The sequence below is a fragment of the Gouania willdenowi genome, chromosome 5 (genome assembly GCF_900634775.1).
Source record: "Gouania willdenowi chromosome 5, fGouWil2.1, whole genome shotgun sequence".
Lineage (NCBI taxonomy): Eukaryota > Metazoa > Chordata > Actinopteri > Blenniiformes > Gobiesocidae > Gouania > Gouania willdenowi.
In genome coordinates this window covers 38,872,437-38,890,135 of record NC_041048.1, presented here as the reverse complement: position 1 = coordinate 38,890,135, position 17,699 = coordinate 38,872,437, and the positions used below count along the sequence as shown (strand labels likewise).

The 17,699-nt window shown below is 42.1% G+C and overlaps 1 protein-coding gene across 3 annotated transcripts in view; it reads right to left on the bottom strand.

Annotated features, from left to right (window-relative positions):
* The window catches only part of arhgap46a (Rho GTPase activating protein 46a), a 76,051-nt gene that overhangs the window by 9,970 nt on the left and 48,382 nt on the right, over nucleotides 1-17,699 (bottom strand). The window contains exons 3-6 of one of the 3 annotated variants that reach the window (XM_028446617.1): nucleotides 13,113-14,568; nucleotides 8,286-8,949; nucleotides 7,999-8,091; nucleotides 498-571 (exon numbers count right to left, since the gene is read on the bottom strand). In XM_028446617.1, the coding sequence (XP_028302418.1) occupies nucleotides 498-571; nucleotides 7,999-8,091; nucleotides 8,286-8,949; nucleotides 13,113-14,568 (2,287 nt within the window). The remainder of the gene's footprint in view (nucleotides 1-497; nucleotides 572-7,998; nucleotides 8,092-8,285; nucleotides 8,950-13,112; nucleotides 14,569-17,699) is intronic. The other 2 variants (XM_028446618.1, XM_028446619.1) reach the window with 2 other exon arrangements.

Sequence of the window (17,699 nt, the reverse complement as noted above, 5' to 3'; positions counted from 1 at the left end):
TTAGTATGAGTAGTACGTTAGTGTGAGTAGTACGTTAGTATGAGTAGTACGTTAGTATGAGTAGTACGTTAGTGTAAGTAGTACGTTAGTGTGAGTAGTACGTTAGTATGAGTAGTACGTTAGTGTAAGTAGTACGTTAGTGTGAGTAGTACGTTAGTATGAGTAGTACGTTAGTATGAGTAGTACGTTAGTGTGAGTAGTACGTTAGTATGAGTAGTACGTTAGTATGAGTAGTACGTTAGTGTAAGTAGTACGTTAGTGTAAGTAGTACGTTAGTGTGAGTTGTACGTTAGTATGAGTTGTACGTTAGTATGAGTAGTACGTTAGTGTAAGTAGTGCGTTAGTGTGAGTAGTACATTAGTGTAAGTAGTACGTTAGTGTGAGTAGTACGTTAGTGTAAGTAGTGCGTTAGTGTGAGTAGTACATTAGTGTAAGTAGTACGTTAGTATGACATTTACAACACAGCCCTAGTCTGTTTTTCTTCTTTGTTGGCTTACCTTTTTGCCACCTGTGATTGCCACTTTCTGCAGCTTACGGTAGCAGAATTTCGCATAGGTGCTGATGGGAAGGCCTGAGGAAAGACAAACAAAAGCAACTTCAGGACAACAGAACCACGTGTGCACATTTTTTTATATTCTCACAGACCCCCAGAGTAAAACCTTTAAGCATCAGGCATTACTGAACACACACAAAAACAAATGATTTACATTCTTTCCCACACGATACGTGCGTGTTTTTCCCAGAGAATCCAAACTGAGGCAGGCAGTGGTAAATGTACGGACATGTTGGTGTGTGATTCTGACATATGGGGATTAGACCGAGCCAGGCTAACATGTCAGGCTAAAGAGAGATTTACTGCTGTTCAACACACGATAGGATACTAATCCAACGCCCTGGTCATTACTCAGCATACTCAGACTCCCTGTCCTCCCAAACAGGGGTTCTCGACCTTAAGGTCAAGACCCCATTCGGGGTTGTGAGACACTGGGAAGGGTTCGCCAGATGCCTTCAAGAAACTAGGAATATTTTTTTTTTAACAATTTGAGCCCATTTTTGCTTATTTTTATCCTTTTTCTGCAACTACACCAAACTTACCATATTTTAACCTATTTTCATCACTTTTTATTGACATATTTTTGCTCTGTTTAATGCATTTTTGCTACATTACTCCCATTTCTTCATCAAAAATCAATGCCTTTTCCACACATTTTTTCTACTTTCAAGACATTTTCGACACTAAACCCTTTAGACCACTTTTACCACCTAATGTTGAATATGTTGACTCATTATTGTCACTTTTAAACCTCTTTTCACAATATTTCATGCTTATTTTTTCCAACTTTTTAAAATTACATCAAATACATTTCCTGGATAACAGTGGATATTATTCAGATGAATAAACAAATGTGGTTATCACAGATTCATAGAACAATGGACCATCATTATAGACGACCCTGTCTCCACATGACTGTTCTTCAATGTTCATGTTCAACCACCTTCAGGTACAGTGGGGGTCCCGGTCTCAGGAACCTTTATTTTGGGGGTCGTGGGTTAAAAAGGTTGAGAACCACTGCTCCAAAAGACCCAAATAGCTTCCAATTTCAAACATAGATTTAGTTTCAGAAGAAGAAAATCTGTTCTTTCAACTTTAAACTGTCATTGATTAAGTTTCACTGGAAATCATCCAAATACCAAAGCTTGAAGGATAAACAAACAGAAGCACTCAGAGTCAAATCTCTGCCAAGCTCCAAATCTCCTCTTTGCCAGATATTGTCATTTATCTAAATCAATGATTATGATCATGGTGCCAGGATTTTTCACACTTCAAAGGCTCGGAAGACATTTATACCTCCATTAATATCCATACAGTAGGTCACAATGTACGGACAGCCTAATTTTTTTTTTTTTAGAAAAAATTGCAACAAAATGTGCAATCCAAACTCAATCTGAATGAAACTTGGAGGGATAGTTGAGGAACCAACCCAACATAGCATAGTCAAATTTCACAAAGATCGGTCATTTACAAACCAAGATAGAATTTTTTTTGGCCAATAATGAGAGAGAGTTATTTTTTTATTTTTAAAACTGATCCAGAATCCGTATTTTGATCTGGATCGCCTCCAATTTAATGGAATATTCCATAGCGTTAGGACTGGCTTTGGTTAAAATTTTGCACGTAATTCTGCTAACAAACAAAGAAAGAAATAAACAGGAGTACTCAGAAGCTGCGTTTCCATTACAGTTTTTTGCACTTTGAACGTCTTTCCATTGAAGGTTGTTTTTGGAGCTTCGTAACTCTCGTGAAATCTCATCCTGTGAGATTTCTCTACAGGAAGATGGACGCTCCAAACCTCCTTATAACACTCTGTATTCCTTCACGTCTAATGTGGTAGTAATCATTTTTACATATAATGCTAACAAATGTCTGACTCTCCTCCTCTGTTTACACATACCGCGCCATGTTTCCTCTTAGAGAAGTGGTCATGTGACCAGGTACGTCACGTCTGGTGACGTGTAATTGCAGAAAAAGTGTTTCCATTGCGCTTTTGCGATATATTTCAAGATGGAAATTTCTGAAAAAACCTCCTCATGAAAGCGTAAAAACTTTTTAGTGATATTTGAGTTTTTCCCCCCGAAATTCAGGTGTTTCCATTACCAGTTTTTATTGAGCTATTTAGATTTTCCAAGGTACTGCAAACGCATCTAGAGAGCGCAAACATCCGTCAAGCGTCAAATCTCCTCTTTTCCAAATATTGTCAGTTATCTGGATCATTGGTACCATGATCATTCACACTTTAAAGGCTTGGAGGACATTTTTAGCACGTGAGCATGTGGCTGTTTCGGAACTTATGACTAGAGCATGTAATGTGCAAAATCACCAGCAGGAGGTGTTGTAGAAGTAGTTTAAAGAGCTGAACATAGGGATTTATGGATTATTCAAACTGAACCAGAATCAGTTTATTGATCTGGATCATCCCCAAAATCTAATCACTTGTTCCTAATCCATTTTCAGATATTTCCTGAAAATGTCATAAAAATTAGTCCATTAGTTTTTGAAGCTACACTGTCCACAAACAAATCAATAAAATAACATATACTTCTTGGTAGGGATGTAACGATTCACTCAACTCCTGATACGATTCGATTCACGATACTGGGTTCATGATACGATTCTCTCACAATTTATTTTACAAAATGGGACTGTAGAAAATAATTTTTTTTGGGAAAAAAACTAGAAAATACTGTATTATTTTCCTATTATTTTTTATTGTCAAAAGAATTCCTTGATAAACTATTCAAAACAATGCAATTTAACTAAAAATAAATCTTGAATGAAATAAATAAAGGAATAATACAAATGAAAATGAAGCCTATTAATTTAAATTCTGGTTCTATAATAAACAATGCAAAACTGCATAATAGTTCTTTTTCTTTTAAAAGTGCAACTGAAAATGTATTTTGTGCCTTAACAATTGGACTTAAAAAAAAACAAAACAAAAAAAAAAACGGGATTGCACTGATTTACGTCATATTTGTTTGGACCAGCAGAGGGCGCTGGTATCGATCACTATATTCTACTAGAGAGATTAGAGAAATTACTTGGAATCACAGGGACTGCCCTAAACTGGTTTAAGTCCTACCTATCTGATAGGTACCAGTTTGTACACGTGAATAATAAGTCTTCTGTGTACACTAAAGTAAGCTACGGGGTTCCTCAGGGCTCTGTGCTAGGTCCAATCCTCTTCTGTATCTATATGATCCCCCTTGGTAATGTTATGAGAAAATACTCTGTTAACTTCCACTGCTATGCTGATGATACCCAACTGTATGTATCAATGAAGCCAGGTGAGACAAATCAGCTATCTAAACTTGAGGCCTGTCTAAAGGACATTAGGGCCTGGATGGACCAAAATTTTCTTCTTCTCAACTCAGACAAGACTGAGGTCATTGTACTGGGCCCGCGACACCTTAGAGAAACCTATGCTAGCCTAACTGCCCTAGATGGCATTACTCTGGCACAAAGCACAACTGTTAGAAACCTTGGGGTTCTATTTGATCAGGACTTATCCTTCAACTCTCACATAAAACAAACTTCAAGAACTGCCTTCTTTCATCTCCGTAACATTGCTAAAATCAGATCTATCCTGTCTCAGGGCGACGCCGAAAAACTAGTCCATGCTTTTGTTACCTCTAGACTGGATTATTGTAATTCTCTTTTAGCAGGCTGCCCGAGCAAGTCGCTTAAGACACTTCAGCTGGTTCAAAATGCTGCAGCACGTGTACTGACTAAAACTAGGAGAAGAGATCACATTACTCCTTTATTAGCCTCTCTGCATTGGCTTCCCATAAAATATAGAATAGAATTCAAGATTCTTCTTCTCACTTATAAAGCCCTAAATGGACAGGCACCAGTCTATCTCAAGGAGCTTGTAGTGCCATACAATCCCCCCAGAACACTACGCTCTCAAAATGCTGGACTACTCGTTGTTCCATTTGTCTCTAGAAGTAGTATAGGAGGAAGAGCTTTCAGTTATCAGGCCCCACTTCTCTGGAACCATCTACCAACCACGGTTCGGGGGGCAGACACCCTCTCTACCTTTAAGGTTAGGCTCAAAACATTCCTCTTTGATAAAGCTTTTAGTTAGGAACCAGCTCATAGCTCATAATTAAGATGCAATAGGCATAGACTGCCGGGGGGGGGGGGGTCTGGCATGCTCGGTTGGAGAGAGGTTGGAGAGGGCGTTAAGAGAGAGGTCATTTAGGTTAGAGAGGGACCGGAGAGGGTCCCATTCCTCTTTCAAACACTCCCTCTATGTCTGCTTCTTCCCTTGTGTGTTTGCTCCTGTACTCCTTCTGGCTTTTGTCTTGCAGGTCCGTGGGATCCTCAGTGTGGAGTTACAGAGACTCAGCGGCTCTGTCTCCACCCTTTTCTCTGCACACACCCAACACAGCATAACGTGGATGGCTGTTCATCATAGGAATGGGATCCACACAAGGTTCCTGCTGCTTAACAGAAGGTTTTCCTTGCCGCCATGATGAATTCATGTTGGGTGTGGGATACATATGTATGTGTATATACGTATATATGCATATGTGTGTATCCATAAAATGAAGAGTCCGTCCTTAAGACTGCTCTACTGTAAAGTGCCTTGAGATACCATTGGTTATGATTTGGCGCTATACAAATAAAGATTGATTGATTGATTGATTGATTGGTAACACAGTGGTCGGTTGGCATGCAGATATCTTGCAGTGAAGAAGAGAAGCTATGCTAGCAGACAGAGCTAATAGAAAAACGTGACTTTTACAGATATTCAAGTAATATTACAGATATTCTTTCGGTGCTAAAGGGGTAATGAATCATTTATTAACATATTTAAGAGTAGAAGGCAGCCAGAAAGAAAGTATTAGCAGACTCCGCCCGCCGCCTACACTTGTGGATAAAAAAAGTACTGCGATTCAATTTTCAGAAAATCGTTATCAACCGTGATACCTATGAATCGATTTTTAACTGCCTTACGATTAATCGTTACATCCCTACTTCTTGGTGAAGGGATTTTTTTGTTTGACCAAAAAGACAGTTTTCCAACTGCTGTGCTCACTAAGTTGTAATTGGATTCTTTCTCTTCCTACATTCTTTGCTTCCGCAACATGAACCACAGCCAGATGAACAAATGTTTAGATGTGACTGAAAAAAGGCAACACACACTTTTCCCAGCATGTCAGAGTCCAAAGATTTATAGCAAGCAGGTGACTCCTGTGCATGTTTACAAGTCCTGCTAATCTGACTGCATCTGACAGTACTTACATCTAATTACCATCATACCGATCATTTACCCTTCATCTTGTTTTTCCCCTCAAGGTGCACATAATGGAGAATGTACTCTAGTAGGAGTACTGAGGAGTCCCTGAGACAGAGAGAGAAAGGAAGCTAACTGCTACAGGTGGTCTATATTTACATCAGGGGGGTTTGATGACATGAAAACAACAAAATGCCAGGCAACCAAAGCCCGTGAGAAAATAGGAGCTCATTAGACGCTGGAGTGTTCTGTGCTCGACTGAGAGCGACATGACACCTGTCTGGAGCTAGAAGCTAAACTAAAACACAAAGCCATTAAAGGAGCTGGAGGAGACGTCTCATGTCCTGCCTTGGCTGTTGGTTATGAAAACACACACACCCCCCCACCCCTCCCTGAGCCGGTTCAGACCACATGTGACCATCACTGATCCATCCTGCAAACAGAAGCCTTTTTCATGGTGTTTTCGTGTGGCTGTCGGCGGTCATCGTGAATCAAATGAGTCAGAAATAGTCAGTGGGCTTTTTGACCTCCAAGTCAGCTGGACCACTCACTAAATAATAATAAATGTGGTGATGGCCATAGGATTCTTCTGTGGTGACATCATCAGTACTGGCAGTTTGGGTCAACCCTAATGACAAGCACGTGCTGATGAGCTGCACCTCTCTGACTTACAACTGACCAGAGACTCTGAGTCACACTTTGGTCTGTTGTGTGTGTGTGTGCAGCAGCTTCTGGAATTCTCATCCTGCTCTTTTTTTTTTAACTTCCAGCTCGACTCTGTGAAACCCATTCTTTGTGTCCGCTCACACATCAGCCTGTAGATTTCTGACAAACAACACAAAGCACTTTTCCATCCCTATGACTCGTTCCTCTACAGGGAAAGATATCTTTGATTTGTAGTGGTTAGCGGTAGTTTACTACCTGAGAAATGTTCAAAAGAGTACAAAACAACATGTTTGGGACACGCTCGTCCTTCTTCTTTAAAGGGATCCTCCGCTGTTTTTACAAATGTAGCTTAAAACCTTTAGAAATATACTATTGTACTATTTACCATTTTATAGCCTGTGTTCCTCCGTCATCTTGAAATCACGTGATTGATGATGTCACATGGCCCCACAGCCTGTAAACATCCAATTGTTTTCTATTGGAGTGAAACTTTCAACCTGCTTTTTAGGTCAAAATGATAACTTGTGCTGGTTTTGGTTGTTCTAATTAAGCAGGAAGTTAAAGATGTTGACGCAAACCTCTTTTGTTTACCAAAAGAAGATGAAAACAAGTTCTAGCGACAGTTTTAACTCTGCAGTTTGGTAGTAAACAATGAAGCGGAGAAGAAGAGCTCTCCGAAGGGACCTTTACTTCCCCTTAAACAGTGTGCGGCCGATGCTCTGAAGGCTAAAGTGAGTTTATAGCAATTAATCACGGACTTTTGAAGACACACAAACCAGGAGAAAAGATGTCCTTTTGGGTGGGAGTCCTTTTCTAGTATTAGTTTTTGATCATGTTTGAGCTTTAGTGAAAGTATAGCAATACAGTTGTCTAAGATTGAGCTTTTTTTTTAAAGAATAATAATTAAAACATTTCAAAAGAAATTTCAGGAAACCACACATGGGGTCACGATCCCAAGTTTAAAAAACATTGATTTAGTTATCATTTCCGCTCACACGGGGGTGGGAACAAGACTGACTCTATTTGTTAAGTTTTCACCCGCTCTCTCTCTCAAGTACCCGCTGTCGTGCCATCGTACCCCCATTTGAGAAAAACTGATTTCGAGCAACCAAAAACATCACAAGTTGTCATTTTCACTGAAAAAAGCTGCTAAATGATGTAAAAAGTTACTAAATGATCTATAAATCAGGCTGAATGCTTCACTCCAATAGAAAACAATGGGATGTTTACAGGCCGTGGGGCCGTGTGACATCATCAATCACATAATTTCAAGATGGTGGAACACAGGCTCTAAAACTGTAAAGTAGTCCCGTTTTTAAAAGTTAATATAATATAATATATAATATAAATATAAATATGGTGCAAAATGATGTGTTTTGATAGACATAGATCAACTAATAAGTACATTTGAAAGTTTTTAGGCCACATTTGTAAAAACAGTGGAGGATCCCTTTAACATCTGTCAAACATCTAAATTCTACATTTTTTCAAGCTTCATTTTGTTCTGCAGGGGAATATTAAAAAGGTTTACCATCTTCCTCTTCCGTGCTCTGTTTTCTCTTTTTCCTGCACTTTGAATTCTTCTTTAGCTTCAGCTCCTGCTGTTCCAGTATAAACTGAGTTACTGTGAAACACAGAAGGGAGCAAAGGTCGCTCAAATAATCTCCGTGGAGAAACTCAGCTCAGGCAAGTGTTACTGTTCCCTAATTAAACACATAAAAGAATCTCAGCAGAAGGAAAGAAGAAAGTGTGAGTTAAAAGAGTAAAACGTCATGGTTAGTCAACAAAGGGAGTGCAAAGAAAAGAAAGGTGACCCACCGTCTTCCTCAGTCTGAGACTCACATTTCTGGTCGCTGGTGGGCTCCGTGTGTCTCTGAATGTAGCCCTCAAGGTAGCAGCGGAACTTGGGCGACGGGGCGAAGAACGCTAAGCTGACGGCCATCAGCTCCCAACCCGCGGCCAGGCTCCTCGGGGTGGCGTTGCCCGTGGTCTGCCTCACCAGCTGCACGTACAGCTCATCCCGCAGTCCCGGCATGTCCCAGCACTTGGTGACGATGAGCAGGGCGGAGTGGCGGCGGTCCAGGCGTGACGGCCGGTCTCCCATGTAGGCCTGCACCAGCTTGAACATCTCGCAGGCCTCCTTCCTGATGGAGCGGTTGCTGGTGACGAGCATTGGCTTCTTGATGGATCCGCGGTTCCACGACAGCATGTTGGCAATGGAGACCCTTCGCCGGAACAACCCTTGCTTGTGCATGTTGAGGTGTTTGCTAGCCCAGTCCTCAATGCCCATTTCTGGAGGCGGCGGCTGACGTAAAGTGGCGTAGGAGAGCTGGTAGGCAGACCCCGCTCTAACTCCTGTGCCATCAACGCCATCTCTGCTGTCGTGGTTAGCGGGTCGATGAGGGCCCAGAGAAGCAGTCCGACCCTCCACCATGCCTTTCTTCCTGTTTTCCAGTTGTGCTTGTAGCTCGAGGGTGCCAGCCTGTAGGAGAAAAGTTAGATGTTAAAGGGTACAAACTGAGCTACAGTACAGCTGCTCTTTTCATTGTGTCACTTTGGGAGCTGTGTGCTTTATTTTCAGCGTTGTGTTGTTCAGTGCCAAAGTCTGGAGGGGGAAACTGTTGCAACATCGGCACAGTTCGTCCTTAACTCTCAAAAAGAATTATAATGGGAAAAAAAAATCTCCCCAAATCCTCATGAACCGTGGCCTCAACAACAGGTGAGCTCATAGTTCCACAACAGCCCTTTACAACAGGCACATGGAAGGCTTTCCTGTGATCCCAAAGCCACCTACTGAGGAATGCTCTACAGAAAGCAATAAACACAAACCACCAAACCCAAATCAAAGCTCAGAGCTACAAACTGAAAAGCAGTACCATGTCACTTCAGTCAGAATCGGAGATATGGTTGAAGTAATGAGTGGCAGCTGGACTCGTCCTTAGATTTAAGGTTTATTGGCTTGATTTCTTTCTTGGCTCTTCATCGTCAATTCGTCATTCACAAAAACATTAAAAAAAAAAAAGCACCCAGAGGTCAGCATCCAGACATCAAACACTACACTGCAATAAATCCCATGTGTAACCTGTGAATAAGACTTCTGCTGTACCACTTCCACGTTTATCAAACAACTCCAACACCAACATGTGTTGGAAATTTGCTTTCACTATAGAAGTGGGAAACTGCAGGCGGACAATGGAAAATGCTTATAAAGCATAGGCTGTTATAAGGTCCTCATAAATACTGTAGTGTAGTTTAAAAAGTTAAGAATTGTGGACAATAAACTGATGAATGGCTTCAACACCCTGTGACAATATGTAGGGACTACGATTTTCCATTTCCTTACTTCGATGACTTTACTGTCTATTAAACTTCCAGAATAAATAGTTTTAATAGAGTCAACTCCTGTTATCAATTTTATATTTTTATATTGAAGATGATTTGTGGAAGCCAGGAGGGTAACGCTGAAATCCCATGAGATTACAACACAAGAAATATGACATTGTCTGTTTGCTAGATCCTCAGCCACCCATTTTACAGTAAAAATCCTATGGAAATGTGTGATACAGTCCCAAAACATGTGAGGGTTTAGTTTGTGTAATGTAACTATTTACATAATTTTTTCACGAAATTACGCACAGCAGTGTGATTATGTAACCCGACATAACCCAAAATTTTATATATTCGTCCATTTGCTACACTTGCGAGACATTCTGTCCCAAATTTTCCATAGGGACATATTAGCTGTGCTGTATGAGTAGCATAGCAGCAGTGCTGAATTCTTCTTAAATTTTGTTCACATGGTGTTTGAATGATAAAAGTCTTTCTACTCCATTACTTCAAAACGGTAACGGAGTGGAGTGGCAAACGTTGATCCCAGCCATCACACACTGAGCTACAACCAGTGACATGCAGTCAGGGTAGGCAAGGTAGGCAGTGCCTACCCCAGGGTGAATTGATATTTTCACTAATTGTGTTAATTATATTTAAATTATAAATTATTTATTTTTCCATTCCAGTGTCAGCATTTTGTGCTTTTCATAGCCCAAATGACTAAACATCGTTATTTCCTGGTATGGCAGAGACGCTGCACAATCTCCCTCCGCTAAAACGCAGGAGGAGGCCACACCCTCTCCCAAAAGCACATTGCTGCTCTGCCTCTGTTCCCATAGCGTGTTTTCATGTGTTTGCGCATGCGCAGTCAGTTCCCCAAGATAAAAACCATTTAAGTAAAAAGGCAGCTCTCTACGCTGCCTTTGGACGTAATCGCGCTATGCTAATGCTATACGTACGTTCACAGTGCATTAGTGAATTGATAAAACGTGGCTGCTGCAGCTGCTACGTTCTCTAGCTAGTGGGCGGGATAACACTACAGGCAGGATGACAGCGCTAGAGATGATAGAAAAACTTTCTTTTGAGGAAAAACGACAGCTTTTAAAAGATGGGAGACCAACACCTGAGTTACCAGACCTTCAGCAAAGATCAGGTCAGAAAATGTTTCGTACTTTCCACAGTGAATGAAAGGATTGGCTTTGTGGATGCGCCTCACTGAGGCTGTTCCGAGTTGTTGTTGTTGTCATTTCTTCCGTGTTTCTGTGTTTCCAACACAAAGAACAGATGCGCTGCCGTGTCATGAGATATATCTTGTTGGGAGAGTACGGAGGCTATATTAAATAATTGTTTATGTTTCTTTAATGGTGTTTACGATGTTGACTTTGTTAGATTAACACTTGCCAGCAGAAAAATATGAAATTGTCATTGGTGGTCTCGATTTGCAATGTGCCTACCCAACCCTAGTGGTCACGGCACGTCACTGGCTACAACTAAATGGTTCCTGTTCTAATACCTAATGTCCTTCATTGCCTTTTTAAAAATGTACATGAAAAAGTTATTCTCGGGTTTCCATGGATATGGTTGATAACAGAATATCGAGTGCTGAAAATCGTCAATCAATTATAAAAAAAAAGGGTAACTAGACAGCTAGGATTTTTATGTTTTAATAAGCGATACACACTTGATATTTCAATAGGGAAAATGTTTCTTGAAAACAATATGTTAAAAAGTAGAAGGCCTGGACATGTTTTTTCCCAAATGTGCCCCTAATGAAAATTTTGCCCGTAAATGTTTGATATTGTCCCAAAACATGTGAGGTATTTCTGTGTCATATTGGGACCTGATTTTAAACACATTTAAAAAACAAAAACTGTCCAGATGTTCCATTTCAGAACATGAACTTTCACGAGTTTTGTCCTTGATCACAAAAAATCTGAGTCCTTACGGTGGACATGAAAACTAAAAAGGTTGGGCACCGTTGCTCAGCGTGCTGCGACTACAACATGCTAAGTCTATTTTGGTACCAAAAAACACAATATCAGCTAACCACCTCCACTATTCTTCAGCTAATATCTCTGCCAAGAATCAACCATATGGGACCCAGTGGTCGTACTTCCTGACCAGGAGAAGCCATGTCCTGAATTGTACTGGCCTGGCCGGAGCCCCAGCTGTCGGAACAGGGGCTGGCATATGAGAATAAGTCACCCATGGTGTGGGGCAGATGGATCTGTGACTCATCCTCCTCATCAACACACGGCAATGTTTCGGGTACTCAAGACTGGAATGTAGTCTGAAAGCATTACTCACAAAATGCTCCGCACAGCTTTCAAAGTGGGAGATTAGCTTCACTGTTTTCATCCCAGAGGTTCCCGCTAGACCAAACACTCATTATGGTGTAACAAAGTAGGAGTTGGACAGCTTTGAAAAACAACAGCCTTTTATATCTACAGTGGGGATGTGACTAGATCTTACACTCTGCGTATAGGGGTTTTTCAATGTCAAAATGTTCTTTTATTGTTGATTATGTGCATTTTATGTAAGCACCCTTGATATAAACCACATTCCATTCAAATTTTATCCCCGCTCAAAGTCAAAATATTGCCAAATCTTCACTGCTGTTTATGGTTTTAAGTCTTTTTGGCTCCATTCATCAAAGGCTGCTAACCCTATTAACCTGTCGCTTACAATGGGAAACAAACATGCACACACACTTTATCCAAGCATGACTTTGACAATGAGACTAAATTCTGCATTAATCTGATGGTAAATCTGCAGAGATATCTGTAATCTGAGCTCAGTCAGACCAAACAAAGCTGGATCCAAACAAAAAGCCCGAGGTAAACAGACCACACAAAAACACAAACAGCTCAGCTCCAAATCAGGAAATACTTCAGTATCATCTCCTGAACTTCCCTTTAAACTTTCAGCCTTACATTTGTCACAAACAAACATGATGGGGTCGGGCTGGCCGATATATCGAGTTTTCTATTTTGGCGATACTGAAAATCGCAATATTGCATACATTGATATACTTATTTTTATAGCTTATTTTGAATCAAAATACTTGTTTTAGAAGTCGCTGCTTTCACTACTTGTAGGAGAAAAAGCCAAGAGAGTGGCACATATCGTGACACTGATAAATGAGTTTGTTTGGCATATTGCATCATCAAATGTATCCCCAAATATTCTGAAATTCTGGTCATACTTAATTTCAATTAAAATGATCAAGATTTAAATCATATATCACCATTTTGAGAAAAAATTTGAGATGAGTTTTGGTCCATAATGCCCAGCCCTAGATGGGGGTGTGGTTACCTGAGAAGTTGGTCCTGGGGTCTCTGGTGAAGACAGGCTAGTCTGGCTGTTGATGCTCATCTCCAGGGTGTCCACCTTTTCATAGGTTCTTTTCTGCCTTCCTGGTAACTCCAGAGGGGTCAGGGGAGGGTTGCCATAGTTTCCTGCTCCTTTAAGTGACCGTGAAACCTCAATGTCCTCTCGTGACGTACACCTGCCTGCTGACGGTCCTCCTCCTGCTCCACCATACCACCGGAGTGAGTCTGCAGGGGAACGAGTCCGGGAAACGACCACCCTCTCCCCCATCTCCGGGTCTAGCCCTGCTCTCATTTCCCTCATGGTGTTGGAGCGACTCACCACCTCCCTCATTTCAGCCATCAACCTCTCGTTGAGCGCACATAGCTCTCCGCTGCTCCCTACTGACCCAGGCCTGCCACCTGCCCCTCCACCAGCTCCCATCCGTCTCCTGCTTTTCCTTCTCAGACTTGGAGAAGGACCTGTGGAGTAGCCCGAGTCTTGATAGTTTGCTATGGTCTGAGGGGTAGATGAGGGGAAGTCTTGAGACGCCTGGCTGCTCTGCCTGCTGTGCCGCGCCTCCATCGCTCGCTGCACCGTGGCTTCGAGGACTCGCCAGTTCTGTTTCTTGTCCAGTGAACTTGGGCCCGTATTCCCAGGCTCTCTGTCCCTCACCTGAACACGAGTCTGCAGTGAGGAGTGGGCCTGAGGCTGGAGATGTGGCTGAGTCTGCACCAAGACCGGGTCCTGGCGTGAGGTAGGGGAAGAGGCACGCGTAGGCACAGGCGAGCTGGACATCAGTCCTTGTTTAGGATCCACGTTGACCATGTGCTTGATGCACTCCAGACCAGCTGGACTGTAGTCAGATGAAGATGGGTTCCTCCTGTGTCTGGATCCTGGCTGTGTGGAACCAGGGTGCTGGAGAAGTCTGGGTTTTTGGAGACTGTGGGTCGGAGTCAGGCGTGAGAGTGGCTGTCCGTTGTACAGGTGCGCCCCTTCCACCTCCATATCTGTCGGCGGTTCATCGTAGATTGGACATTCTGAAACGGGCTCATCGTAAATTGGGGCAGTGCAGCCATACTGAGGGGAGATGGGACGTGGTGTGCTAGTCTGGGACCTGTGAAGTAGTGGACTGGGGTGAGTACTCTCTGATGTCACCAAACAGAAGCTGCCGTTGCTGGCTTTCCTCAGATGATGAGCCTGACGACCGTCGCCTGCCGTCTTGCAAGAAAGGGTGTTTTTATATCCCTGAGTGGAATTTGGTGGACCTCCTTGGACCTTGTTGCAGGTGGAGTGCAAACTCAGTGTGTTGGTTTTGCTGTTTGTGCTGTTTGTCACGTGCTGTTGCTGTTGCTGCTGCTGCTGCATTGATGAGCAAGGCTGGGTACGACTCATGCTGTTCACCTTCACCAACATGGCAGCCTTAGAACCTGGTGCTGGTTGCCATCTTTGAGAAGAGTCCCTGAAAGAAAATAAACACAAGCAGAATGAAATCTGGCATCACTTCAAACACAAATAGTCTAAATAAACATCTAAATGAAGTCAAGAGAGAACACAAAAGCAGCATCACAGCGTATTACCAAACACAGGCAAAAAGCCATTGGCTACATTAATCCTGCTCTGAAACATGCCAAGATGAGTGGACTGGGAAAGTCGCAGCAATCCATGAATTCCTTTCCAAACATTTACTCACCCTAATTCACATTTCTTCCATTTTTAGTCTGGTGCAAAAACAGTTTTTTTTTATTTTTTATTACAAGTTGCATAACTCCAAAGTGAGTTGTGGAAATCAAGGACTTAAAAATACAGAGGAACTGTTCTGGGTATCACAAGTAAATCCCTAAAAATGTTAAAGAATTAAACAGACAAACATGTATACTGTTTGTGTACCTTGTAGCAAATATTGTATTACAGTTGATTGGTAACAACAGCTAATAACATTAGGACAGTGCCAGAAAATGCAACATACAAAGAACAGAACATCTTGTGCCTCACAAAAGGTCAAATACTGTATCCATCCATTCATCTTTAATATCTAAGTTTGAAAATAAATAGTTTGTAATTTATGACGCTTGTTACCACCGAGCACTTACTGGGCAACTGTTAGTGATCTTTTTTCTTTTCTATTATGTACATTTATGGAAATTAAATTTGGTCAAACTTCTGACTTTCTTGTCAAGATGAGGGCAAAGTCGTCTCACAGCCTTTAAGCAACGGATGTGAGAAAAGATTACACTGGTTCACAGCAATAAAAAAGTTCAAGGGTTGATCCTAGAACGTTTTGCTTGAGCAACCAAGCTCACTTCAAAACAGAGAGTCCACTGATAATCCCTGGTTGCCTCGACCAATCTGCTTTCAATCTGCTCACACGTCTGCTGCCGCCTTAAAGTCTTCCACCACAGTAAGGAGTTTCTGCTTCTCCACTGATACGGCAGTGTAACCATAGCTGGTATTATTATTATTACACAAATATGTGTGAAGACGGGTGGTGAGAGTCAAACAGAAACAGGTGAAACTCCTCACATGGCTGTTTCTATCCTGATTTTCCTCCTTCCTGACCAAGGACAGCAAACACAATTTTATCTTACATTTTATATGATTATCCTGTAGTCTGAGGTGTGTTCAAAGTGAATTTGTGTTGATTATCTGTTCTGAAACGGTTCGGGGCCGACAATCGTAAATATATTGTTCAATATTTATGAAAACAAATTTTCATGAGTGTGGGGAAAGCCGACGACTCCCAACTCATGACTTCAAGAATTTTGACGTGGAACTGAATGTAGCCAATCAAGAAGTGAGCAGACAGGAATAAGAACACATCCTTCTTTTTTTGGTTTGAGGTTTTTCAGACAAATAAATAGTTTTAAGACCACCATCATCTCGTATATCCACTTTCTTGTTACGTGTTACTTTATTTTGGTGGATTATCTTTATTCACGCAAGATTTCTGACTGGACGAACAGAGTGGTTATGAGTGTGTGGTGTGATGTTGTGAGGTTTTTGAAGCACACCACACAAAATATGATCCTAACTGTTCAATGGCTGTTTAGAAACTTCGTGTGTGGGGTCTGTAACATATTAGGTAACTTATGTGTGTAGCCAGCTTTACAGTTAAATAAATAAATGTATGCCAAGCTTACATTCATTTTCCTCCATCCAACTACCATTAGGTGTCCTGATCTGATATTCATAGTAGATATACAGCCATCTTCTACCGCTTATCCATAGTCGGTTCGCGGGGCAGCATCCTTAGCAGGGAAGCCCAGACTTCCCTCTCCCCGGCACCTTTGTCCAGCTCTTCCTGGGGGATCCTAAGGTGTTTCCAGGCCAGCCAATGGACAAGACTCTCCAGCGTGTCCTGGGTCTTCCAGGAGGTCTCCTTACGGAGGGACTTACCCTGAACACCTCACCCAGAAGGCGTCCTAATTAGGTGCCCGAGCCACCTCTTCCGGCTCTTCTCAATGCAGCGGAGCAGCGGCTCTACTCCAAGCCCCTCCCGGATAACTTAGCTTAACACCCCATCACTAAGGGAGAGCCCAGCCACCCTACGGAGGAAACTCATTTTGGCCGTTTGTACCTGCGATCTTGTTCTCTCCGTCATGGCCCAAAGATCATGACCATTTAATGTTAATTACATAAATAAATAAATAAAGAGATTACATTGACCTGCATCTAAATACTCCAATATAAGCGCTCCATTCCAGACTCTGCTTGGGTACTTCTAATAAATGGGTCAGTTTTTCTCATACCTACCGTTGCTGACTATTGTGCTCTATTTTAGTAATACTACTTGATCAAGTCTTTCCTAACATTCCACATTACAAAATAATAATAACATGTATGATTCGAGGTGACAATGCATCGGATAAACATCGGTGTCAGCCAATATTCCACGGTTGGAATATCTGTATCGTATTGGAAGTGACAATTCCCTATCAGGCCACACCTAACTACTACCGTTAAGTTGTTCCATGTAGTGATAAATCCAAACACAAACACACTTAAGTATAAAAGCTTTTCCAAGAGCAACAGGATTCTGTTTACAGTTGGGCCGTAACGTCAGGAAGAGGACACACAGCGAGGAGAGAAAGAGGTGGTGTGATACTAGCCTCCCTCCTTTTCCTTCCACATTGCTCCAGAACAATGCACCAACAATTCCCCTGAGATGCTCAAACCAACGGCAAACTTCCTGTATTCCTCAGCACTGTCTCTGGGTCTCTGTGTCCGGACAGTGCCCCCTCCCACCTCAACCGTTTAACTGTAAACAGTCTCTCACCTTTAACAGTACTACAGACTATTTACAGGGAGGTCTGAACACCTGGCACAGCACCAGGCTAGGTCGGGAACACTCAAAGGACCCCCGCGTCCTCACTGAAACCAATCAAGACACTTTACTGCCTAAATAACACACAACATGCTAACACACAGACACGTGTGAAGACGCACTGCGATCGATGGGATTCACGCCAAACAAACTACTGCTGTTTGGTGGTTACAGGCTAGTGTGAAATGTCTACGGTTACAGAGGGTGGTCAGGGAGGGGGGGGGGGTGCATAAACATGTGAAACCACCGTTTGTACCCTTTGTAACTGT